The sequence below is a fragment of the Perca flavescens genome, chromosome 1 (genome assembly GCF_004354835.1).
Source record: "Perca flavescens isolate YP-PL-M2 chromosome 1, PFLA_1.0, whole genome shotgun sequence".
In the NCBI taxonomy this organism is placed as follows: Eukaryota; Metazoa; Chordata; class Actinopteri; order Perciformes; family Percidae; genus Perca; species Perca flavescens.
This window is the reverse complement of record NC_041331.1, coordinates 21,889,563-21,901,039: the sequence shown is the minus strand read 5'-3', so window position 1 is coordinate 21,901,039 and position 11,477 is coordinate 21,889,563. Positions and strand designations below refer to the sequence as shown.

The window sequence follows — 11,477 nt, the reverse complement described above, 5'->3', positions numbered from 1 at the left end:
AGTGGAGAATGGCAACAGCATTTGTCTTTCCCCAAGAGGCAGACCTCTTAGTATGCAGTGTGTATCCAGCCTGGGCTGGCTGCAGTTTGCAAGTGCATGATCTCGGTAGATTATCTTGACACAGAGTGTCTGCAGCAATGATGTACAGTATGTGCTACTGTGCCTTTATTGGAGAACAAAAATCAAATCCATGCTTTTTATGACCCTGATTGATTATAAAACATTGATAACCAAATAAAAGACTTCGTAGGATGAAGCATGCTTATGAAAAGAGGAAGGATCAAGCACATTTGTCATTTTTATCATAGCTCATTAAAAGAGATATGGGAACTGGTGCCGTAAACCTTTATTAAGTGCCAAAGAAGTCAGATGTTTTGAGTTATGTCAAAGAGGACGCTGTCATGCCCGAGTCCTCAGCCATTTCAGACGGCTGTTAGGCTGTCGCTGATCCTAATGAACTCATGATGCAGCTCAGGACTAGTTCTTCTCTGTTTACATTTTTTTTTTTTAAAACTGCATTCAGCACTATCTATTCTGCTGCTAATATGTGCCTTTCACTCTTTGCAGACACATTTCATTTACATCCAGTTTTTATTTTCCTTACACTGCCTGGGGCCATAAATCATCAGTGGGAAGGAATATTAAGATAATTTGTAATTTCCTGTAAGGGGCTGATGTGTAACATTACTGTGTAACTCACTCACCTGTTTGGCTTGAGGCAAGGTATCTTCTAGAGGTTAAATATCATGGTGATCAGGCCTGTTAAACACATTCTTTAGAGGTGTTACATTTCTTTGCCTGGCAGGGTTGATTATGTCATTATGTGCGTTGTGATCACAGGGGAAATCACCGTAATGCACCGACTCACATATGTGTGGCAGATGCATTACCATATCAAAAATTAGCTCAGATAAAGCTGTCATGAATATTATTTGTCTTACTAGATGCTCGCAGTTCAACTTGGGAAAACTACATATACTGTAATAAACCTCCACTCCCTCCCTGCAGAGATACAGACTAGACACACTAGATTTTGTCAAAAGTTTGGCAAAGGTTACTGTACTTGTCCCAAATCAGTTATTGATTTTGTTGAATCTGTGAGAGAAAACCATCTTACTGGTCATTCAACCTCGAAAATCAGTGATTTCCCCCATTCATTGCATTTCTGCTATTTCTTCTCCTCTGCCTCGTCATCTTCCAAGTAAAGTAAATGGACTATAAATGGACTGTATTTATGTAGCGCTTTTCTAGTCTTAACGACTACTCAAAGCGCTTTTACATAGTACAGGAACCATTCACTATTCACACACATTCATACACTGTGGCCGAGGCTACCATACAAGGTGCCACCTGCTCATCAGATAAACATTCACAAACATTTACACTCCGGGGGCAAATCGACACGGGACTGCAGGGTAGGGATTGAACCACCAACCGCTCTACCACTGAGCCACAGCCAACCACAGACTGACGACATCCTTCCACTGGAAAGGATGGCCATATTCTCAGACATATTCTCAATTTGTATTCTGAGCAAATGTCGAGACGTTAGTCAGAGTCAGTGAAAGATGTGAGAATGTCTTGCTGGTATCTTTTGTTGGTCTGTCAGCAAGGTTGGATGGTCTGCCAGGGCCCTGTAAGACAGATTAAGCTGTGTACCTGAGTCAAAAGGGATGGGTCTCACTCTCAACTCTTGAGTATTAGCCTTCAATAACGAAATACTAGGATGTCTTTTGATTACAAAGTCACTGGGTGACCTGTTCATCTAGGAGGACAGTCCACCTGGACCACAGGGCAGAATCTCTTTATCTCCAGGCTGTGACAAAAGAGGAAAATAGATCATTTGTGCATGTTGTATAATTGTTGTGATCCTGTGTTCTCTGACAGGACCACTGAAGCTCTGTAGGTCTGACATGAACTTCTGTGAAGGGTCAAGACTTGAGGTGTGAGAAAAGATTTTCCTTTTCTACATGCATTAAGTGGCATTACAGAGCTACAACATCTGCTGCTTCCTGTCATTGGAGATTAGAAAATCTCTGAAGGGCTTGGCCAACAGTCTGGACTGGCCTCCCTGAAACTGCTGCAGGGCTTTCTTAGGGAAATGCTGCGTTTTCTGCCAGATGCTGTAAAGAGCTGCTTGAACGTCAGCTGAGACTATCAACAGAAACTCCATGTTGGCTGGAGAAAAGCAGGGGGCTGCCCTTTGCTACCAATAGCCTGTCATACACAAGCTAGTGGAGGCATGCAGCTAGTGGAGGCATGTGTGTAGCTTGTCTCAGCTTGGTCAAGATGTTCACAGTTCAAGAGACAACAGTTGAGTATCAGTGATGTAAAAACCCAATTAAGTCCCCTGTAAGGCTCAAACTGTTATACAATCTGCCACTGTAATGTTGTAATTGTAAAACCACATTTAATATGTAAAAATGTTAAATCTTCACTTCACTCGTGTCAGTCTTCACACTAGAGGATGGATACCCGAACCGATCCATCGGGACCCGACTGTACCCGACGGGCCGGGTTCGGAGAGATATTTAGAAATGATGTTCGGGTTAGGGTCGGGCTCGGTCACATCAGCGCGATAAGGCATTAAACAGTTTCAATTTAAAAAAGCTTATTATGTAGGTGCGTGCCTGTGTTAACGTGCGCTTGTTGCCCCGTGTGCGCTGATGCGCTCATCTGTTGACATTTCCGAATGCTTTCCTACAGTTGCTTAATAAAAGAGGCCTTTCCACACAAACAAACGTAGGCCTATGTGTCATTAGCCTATGAGAAAAAAAACTAGATTTTAACTGTGTCGGGCTCAGGTCAGGCTCGGACATAAATATCTTAATGCCTGTCGGGTTCGGGCCGGGGCGGGCTCGGACAGAAAAGTGCGGCCCGATCCGCACTCTACTTCACACCTCATGTCAATCTGAGACACTAAATCCGACCATGACACCATGACACACTTTGGAAACAGGTTAGCTGTAACATAGTGAACGTAATTTGGCGTAAATGGGGTAAAAACAGTGATATTAACCTTTAACACTGCACCACATGGACGTTTTACATCACTTAGCTTTGTTAGTTCTTTACTCCCTTTTAACTATGTCCACTAGGCCTACTGTAATTATCCCTAAGCTAAAAGCAGTTCAAATCTCTAACAACTGGTTGTGATGTCTCAGGTTTCAAATGTCAGACAGACTTCTGCTCAGTTCTTCAACACAAAACATGCTCCAAAATGGTTAGCTTCCAAGGAACTGTATTAGTTGTATTTTATTGTTGGCACTGCACAACTTGAACTCCTCTGGTTCCAACTGGCATCAGCTCTGCTTTGACTTCCATCTTACACAGACTTGATTTATGGCAAATAGTTCCTGGATATCAAACATGTTTGAATAAGTTGCAGGGCTGGCAGCTGATTCATTTTATATCACAAACTTCAAACTATGTGAAAGTGAATAATGGGATGTGGTTGGCAAAAAAATGCTGCCTGCTCCTCCTTTAAAAAGTGAAGGTACCTGAGTGGGGGAGACGGCTGTCCTCTCTGCAGATTATCAACAGCCTAATACAAGTGGGGTTTTGTAATGTCACTGGTAATTATGTGCCTCCTGAATAATCTGAGCGACAGGCTGGAAAACACTGTGTGGTAACTGTGGAGCTTCATTCATGACCTTGTGTACGTAACGAATAAAAAAGGTGTTGTGAGGTTTTCATTCCAGTGCTAAAAGTCTCTCTTGTCCTGGTCTTTAAAGAATTAAATTGTCATATTCATATACATTTTGGGGCAGCTGTGTTCTATATTTGTCATGTTGAATGTACTTGTGAATGCTGATGTCATTGTGTTTTTGTTCTCCTGTGTGGATGTACAGTATAGGTTGGGGTTGTAGATGTATGAGCTGGATAATTTGTTTTACTTCGTCTTGTTTTGAGATATTTGAATTAAAACATCCATAGTCAAAATCTCTGCCATACATTGGCACCTTTTTCTGCCTTCTCTCCTCCTCCTCCCTCTCATCTGTTCACAGTCTTACACTGTTTAATAATAATAGTCCTGATAATAGTGTTATAGTGATTCGGTACGGGAGTTTATTGTGACAGATGAACCATGAAAACTTTACATAGAAGCATATAGTTTGTGATTGAATCAAACATGCAGCTCACCTAGACCTACACATACTTTATATAAATTACCTATACTTTTTCTCATTTTGAAGCAGCAATATACTGTAAGCTGCTATCATCTTCTCTCCTCTCAACCTGTGCTATGCTAGACAGTTGCTATTCTCAGAGCCAATTACCATGCAGGTGCTATTACTGTTCCTGTTCTCTTCTTCAGTAAATTAATTTATACAGTGCAGTTATTATATCATTATAGGTTCATTTGTTAGGATGTACAGAACTCAATATGGTTTTAAAAATGGAGCCACTTTAGAATAATTATTTTCTACATTTTAGAAAAATGGCACAAACGGCAGCCTAACGGGACTACAGTCAGAAGTCTTTTCTCTGATTCAGGGTGCTGGGCTAGTATTTCACCAGCATGCACATTTATTTCTGCTGACAGATTCAATACTTGTGTCCCCTTGCTTTTCACTGCATTGCCATTGAGTGTAAATGTGTTTATGTATTTATGTATATGCTCGTTTTTCCTGTTATTGAATTTGTTTGCTAGGCCTCCATGTACGCAGAGACATCCTAATTCTTTTTATCAGTCTTTAACCTTTTAAATTCATTTATAATATTTTAGACATATTAACAATGCCGACTCTTCTTGGTTCTGTGTGGTTCTCTTACAGCAGGTGCCCACTACAGGACTTTAGCCCTGATTGTTTCCGCTGGCAGTTACTAAACTGGATGTTTGTAGCAGTGTTCTCCCACTGCAGTGCCACCCTGCTGTGCTTTTCTAAACTTGGTTACTTTACTGGTGATGACAACGCTGTTTGTGTCACCTTCTGTCCTATCTGTGTGTTCTCATTCTTTTCCACATTCGCCTCTTTTTGTTCTCATATCACATCTTTAATGTTAATGTAAGTGCTGTTTCTATAATGTTAACTGTCTTCTCTTCCTCCCCTTCTTTCCTGCAACCTTGTCATTTCTCTTATTTTTCTTCCTCCTCTCCTTTTGTTCCTCTAACAGTCTCCTCATCTCCCTCCCCCTCTCCTTTAGGAGCTGCTGTTCAGCGTATGTGCCCTTAACGTCATCTCCACCATTGTGTGTGCTCTAGCGACTGCCATGTGCTGTATGCAGATGGTCTCGACTGATGTGCTTCAGATGGTGAGTGTGATGGAAGCACAGACAACAATGGCTGACTTCATTTTCTTTTCAGTGACCCCCCTGCCAAAATTCAAATAATTTTTTAGTCTGAAGATCAATATCATCAGGTTAGATAATCACACGCAGCTCAGGAATGACGTGCTAACCTTTTCCTCCCTTTAAGATAGTGGAGAGTAATGTTTGAGTTTTTGAATCATGTTGAATCATCCTGCTGTTTGGTACATTCTAAAGTGAATGTAAACACACAAAGTGAAGGTCAATGGACCTTTTTCACAGCAGACATTTTGACTTGTCATAGTAGGAAAAGCACAGCTGAAATTGATAACCTTAACGATGGCTCCATTCCATCAAGTGTCCCAGTAAGCTATTTCAGTGAGTCAGCATGCACAATACCAGGACTTCTCCTAAGTGGAATGCAGCCATCATTAATGGGTTTGAATACACCTGTGCTTTTTCTACTATGACATGTCAACATGTCTGCCATGAAAAAGGTCTATTGTCACAGGATCTCTCTCAGTGTCCTCCTGCATCGCAAAAAAACATGTTGGATTTGAAGAAAACTGTTTAACATCTCACTGGATTATTTTCCTCAAGGGTACACTGTCCTCACTGTGATCCTCCTTTGTCATTTTATGTGGAACAATGAAAATATTACCAACAGCTAAATGCCTTCAGTCACAAGGGAAATTAGCATGGCCAAGCTCCCTTTGTTTTTTCACAACAACAAAAGTTATTTCATGGCTCTAAACACATCAGCAACTGGAAATGTAGAGCAACACTTCCAACTGGATAACACAAATAGCTTCGCAATAATATTTGATTCAAGAACCTTTTACACATTTTATGAACTATGCTGTAAATGTTGTGCATGCTGAAAGGAGTGGATATTAAATCTGGTGCTCTGGGCTGATAACAGGTTGATGTGGCAGGAAATCAGCAGTGAGCAGCTAGTAGCTAAAATAAATTAAGTATAATTCAGAGTACAGCAAACAGATGTTACATTAGTTTCATCTCCATGTGAGTCACTAGTCCACAAAAACCCATATTCAAATCAGACCTGCTCGTGGTGATGAACTTGCAGAGAATTATCCACAGAATCTGCAGTTCCTCTCAGCTCTATGGTGCTTTTTTGCATCTTTCTGCTCATTGTTTTGGTTCACTCTGACAGCTTTCATCAGCGTATCCTCAGATGGTAGCTGTTGACATTAAAACATATCTGACAAACCTATTGTTATATGTGTACCTGCCCAGCAACAAACAGCAGAAAGACCAAGTTAGTGACCAGCTGGTGAATATAGTGGAGCATTTAGCTGTCAAAGAGCCAGATAGTTCCCTCAGGAAACAGGACTCCTAATGAATGATAATGTTGCTCCTTGTCTGCTGGATGTGTACATATTAACTTTACAATGTGATTATGATATGTCTGTGTTGTGTTTATATCTTGTTTCTGCCCACAGTTGGCAAGAAATCAGCAGATTTAAACATTATAACTACATAGATGAATACTTTTTTTTAGAGCTAATGCTGTTACTCTTTTATATCTGTGACTATTTAAGAAGAGACAGACAGATGATAAAAAGAAATACATCCAAAGCTGTTTAAATTATACAGCAATTAAAAATGGTACTGAAACATCATTCTCACGTTGACATAAGGACTTAATTCCCTGTCGTTCCTGCTTCATTGGCCCAATTTCAGACGATCAAAGCTGTGGACACATTGTTCTCAAAGCATCTTACTGTCTAGACCTGTGGAGAACTGTTAATTAATTATATTGATCAATGATTTGGGGGCAGTTATTGTTTATTTTATTGTATGCTTATCTGTAATTACACGCCTTGCAGACACTACGTGAATGTATGAAAGTAAAAAATGACACCAAAACAGACATGCACACCAACCTCTATAAATTGAAGTGGCTGAATGTAATGGCATCTGACTATTGATTCAGAGAGAGAAACGGCAAGGCAAGTTTTTCTTGTATAGCACCTATCAACTTCAAGGCAATTCAAAATGCTTTACACAAGACAGAGAGACATTAAGAAAAAATATAAAAGAAACATGAGGCAATATATAAAAATAAACCAGTAAAACAAAATAGAATAGAAGGTGAAAACAAGCTAAAATAGAATACGACAAATCAAACAGCAGAATAAGTAAAAGATAAAGAACAGCATTGTGTCTTATCTCCAACAGTCTCGCAGAATTTCCAAGAGTGGCCTCGTTTTCCAATTTACACAAGATGTTAACCTTTTATTTAGCTCAGTAAATTTAGCCAAGTCAATAGCAACAGTGGCAGCCTGGAGATTAGAAAACCAGGCTGGCTGTGACTGGAAAGTTGTCCCACTTAGAAACCTTTGAATGAGAAAAATAAATGAGCAGCGCTATCCGAGCTGCTGTTGAGGTGCCCCTGAGCAAGGCACTTGACTCAGTAGTGAAGCTGACCAACAAGCAGAGGTGGGAATAACTGCTTGAAATAACAGCCGAGAGGTGCTGTGAAAAGACACATTTGTTCAGCCATGCATGGATACATTATGGTCTAAAATAATGAATAAACTAATAACTCAGAACCATGTGTAAAGCCTGATAATGGTTGTTTTTATGTTGTGTTTCAGTTCATGCCGCACAGGGCGCGAGCTCTAAATGCTGACTGTATGACCCCCCATGGAACCATCCTCCACCAAACACTGGACTTTGATGAGTTTATTCCTCCCATTCCCCCACCACCGTACTACCCCCCAGAGTACACCTGCACCCCCTCAATGGATGGACAGAGGTGAGAGGCAGAATACTACTCATCAGCATCACATCTTCTTTTCTCTAACACAAAGTGCTCAGTGCTCCCCAAACTCTGGTACCGATGTATCTTCTGGGATATGTGGATACTTTCAGGGAATACACAATACAAATTGTAATTTGCTAACAAAATTTAAAAGACACTGTAATTATGCACAATATTCTACTCTATGCAATGCCTTGTAGCCCAAATACTTTGGCCAATTCCATAATTTTTTGTTAAATTTTCAATGACAATTGACACTGCATCATTTAATTTAACCTACTTAGAGGAACACTGTGGTTGTTGCTGCTTATTACACTACAAAACAATACAATGCCAACTTGTCCAACAAGGTGGAAATTGACACATTAATGACATCCTATAAAACATTTGTGACATCAGATGTCAATTGTTTGTGCACATTCAAACAACTATCAATGATATGCAAAGTGCAGGGCAATCCAGAAAAAATTGTTATATCAAGTAAAACCAAAACTACAGGTTAATTGCAGTGAGTATAAGTTACTGATTGCAGTAGAAATCAATGTTTAAATAAATAAAGAATCCCAGAAAAAATGCATATATATATATATATATATATATATATATATATATATATATATATATATATATATATATAAAGCTCCCAGATGAAAGCAATTGAAATTTGGTATCAAGGCGCTGCATGTTCTCCAAAATACACTGGGCATTTTTTCTGGGATTTTGTTTTTGTTAAATTGTGAATGAAGAATTTATTGAAAAATCCGATGTTGCATTGCAGAGACCCATATCAAAAGGTTGTGCAATATTTATTGAAACTAGAATTCTGCTGGTTACTGCAAGTTATCAGTAGTTCAGGTTACTGTACCTGACTCAGTGCACCCTCCCTCCACACATACTAGCACACATACTGTATATTTAAGATTCTCCAGGATTCATTTTTTTGTAGCCTATAGCTGTACATTCCTACCTGCTCCTCCACAGACACCTGATAAAAATCAGATATTTGAGATCCATACGTGATGCAAAAGTGGTCATAATTGGAAAAAGGAGCAGCAATGAGTTCAAAGTTAATTAAAAATGTATTATAAATCGGATAGGTCAGGCACTGAAGGGGAAGTTTTGGGGTGCTCAAAGCCCCCTAGGACACACAACAAAAACATTTACTTTGGGAGGAGCTAAGAGAATGAGGTCTATTACATATCATTGTTGGTTTGGTACAGTAACTGTCAGTTAAGCAATTTTATCAAATAAAAAATGCTTTAACATTTTTAATTTCATGTAGACCACGCCAGAATCTTCTATGAGATGCCAAAGGAAAATTTGCATGCAAAGACAAATCCAAATCCATCATATTAAGCAGATGTGGCATGTGTCTGACTGTGACCAGCACATGTGGTATTATCATCCATGGTCAGCTCAGAGCATTCCCTCCATTAAGCAGCGGCGACATCTGTTATGCTCAGCTGTTTTAAAAGATCGGTGGACCCCTGCCTCATCATTTCCTCCATTTTCTCAGTCTTGCCAGAGAGAGTGCTGCTGCTGTAGCCATTTGGCAGGAAGCCACATCTTTTTGTCAATTATGCCATAAATATAAACAAGGCAAAGGAATCATTTATGGTGTCCCTGCCCAGGGCAAGGGATGTGTCATGACATCATCATGCCTTGGATGATTAGTGGAAACTCTCAGGTTGTATTTCATGCTCCGCCACTTTAGAGGAGAATGGGGTTGTAATTAAAAGATATGACTGCACGCATGGCTGCTTATTCTTAATTGGCACCACATGAAACAGTGGTGGTGCACCACTATAATACTATACCCATATGTATCATTTGGATTGGAATGTTGGGGACAAGAGGATATTTTTCATCCTTTTTTTCTTAATATTTTTATTAGACAATATAGGCTACTTTATTTTTGATAGGATGGATATAGACTTGTTGTGTCAGTTTCTTAAACATTTTTCACTGTGCTCAGAGAAATTGCCAATCTTTGTATTCCAGTTATTCGAGATAGGAATTTGATTTTTTGGTTTACTGTTTGATTGAAACTCTGATGTCATGCCCCTGACAGAGGCCTGCACCTGGATTTTCCCCATTCTCCCTTCAGCGCCATCTATGGCGTGCCCATTAACAGCCCAGGGACACTGTACCCAACTGACCTGCCGCCTCCATATGAGTCTGTGGTGGGCCAGACCCCTGCCAGCCAGGTGAGAACAATCAGCCCTTAAAACAACACTGTCTCCATGTCGCCTTGGACATAACTCTACATTAATTTCTTTGTTTCATGAGGGACCAGACCAAGGCCAATTACCTTCTTTAATCTAAAACATTAATATATTTTACAAATGTGCAGTAGCAGTACCAATACTAAGAGTCTACAGACATTCTAGCAGCTCTGTGAGACTGTACTGTTTGGCACATCAGTGCTTTGAGCTAAATGCTAACATCAGCATGATATAACATGCTCACAATGACAATGCTAACATGCTGATGTATAGCAGGTATAATGTTTACCATGTTCACCATCTTAGTTCATTGTGTTAGCATGCTAAGATTAGCTAATTAGCAGTAAACACATAGTACAGCTTTGTGTTTGACCCAGGCTGCTGGGAATGTCGCTAGTTTTGCAGGTGTTTGGCCATAAACCAAAGCACTGGAGAAATTGGAAATTTGACCTGATGATGGCACTAGATGAAAAGTCAGAGGATCACCAAAGTGATTACAAATCATCCCCTGGGGTAACGTACCAAATGTCATGATAATAACAATAGTTTTTGAGACACTTCATTCAAAACCTTAATGTCAATTTTTATAGTGGTGCTAAAGGAAAAGTCAGGAGATATATGTCATTAGACTTTATCCTCTGGGGACCATGATTGTCTGCACAAAATGTCATGGCAATCTATCCAGTAGTGGTTGAGATATTTCCATCATGGCCCAAAGGTGATGGACCAACTGATGGTCCAACATTACCATCCCCTAAAACCATTATTTTAAATGTATGTATGTATTGATAGTATAGAGGGAGAGAGAGGGGGGGCAGAGGTCTTAATATTAAAGGTAATTAGCCAATCCGACCAACTTGTCAGATGTTTTTCTTGAAATGGTTGGTACTTTTTTCTTTACTTGTGTCAAAATGTTATTGCTACTGTGCAGGCCCACCTAGGTCAAAGGGTACAGATGACGCTGGCCAAAGGCCCAGGATCGGGCAATGCAAAGGTCTATGGTGCTGGAGTGGGAATGGATGAGGGGCCCAATTTGGGGGAAAAATGTCCCTCTGTCCAAAATTCCTAATGGCTGGCCTGCTACTGCGTTAATCTTGTGTCTGCATTTTAAAATGTTGTCAGTTTCATCCGAGTATTTATCTGCTGTTTCAGATTTACTGAGGCGATCTCCCTTGTTGAACTGATCACAGCTTTTTTCAGGCTGAGGCTTCACT

General features: G+C 40.0%; 1 protein-coding gene across 3 annotated transcripts in view; it reads left to right on the top strand.

Annotated features, from left to right (window-relative positions):
* The window catches only part of fam189a1 (family with sequence similarity 189 member A1), an 86,460-nt gene that overhangs the window by 70,959 nt on the left and 4,024 nt on the right, over positions 1–11,477 (top strand). For all 3 annotated transcript variants that reach the window (XM_028576399.1, XM_028576385.1, XM_028576392.1), the window contains exons 6-8: positions 5,149–5,256; positions 7,872–8,032; positions 10,110–10,245. In XM_028576399.1, coding sequence (XP_028432200.1) covers positions 5,149–5,256; positions 7,872–8,032; positions 10,110–10,245 — 405 coding nt within the window. The remainder of the gene's footprint in view (positions 1–5,148; positions 5,257–7,871; positions 8,033–10,109; positions 10,246–11,477) is intronic.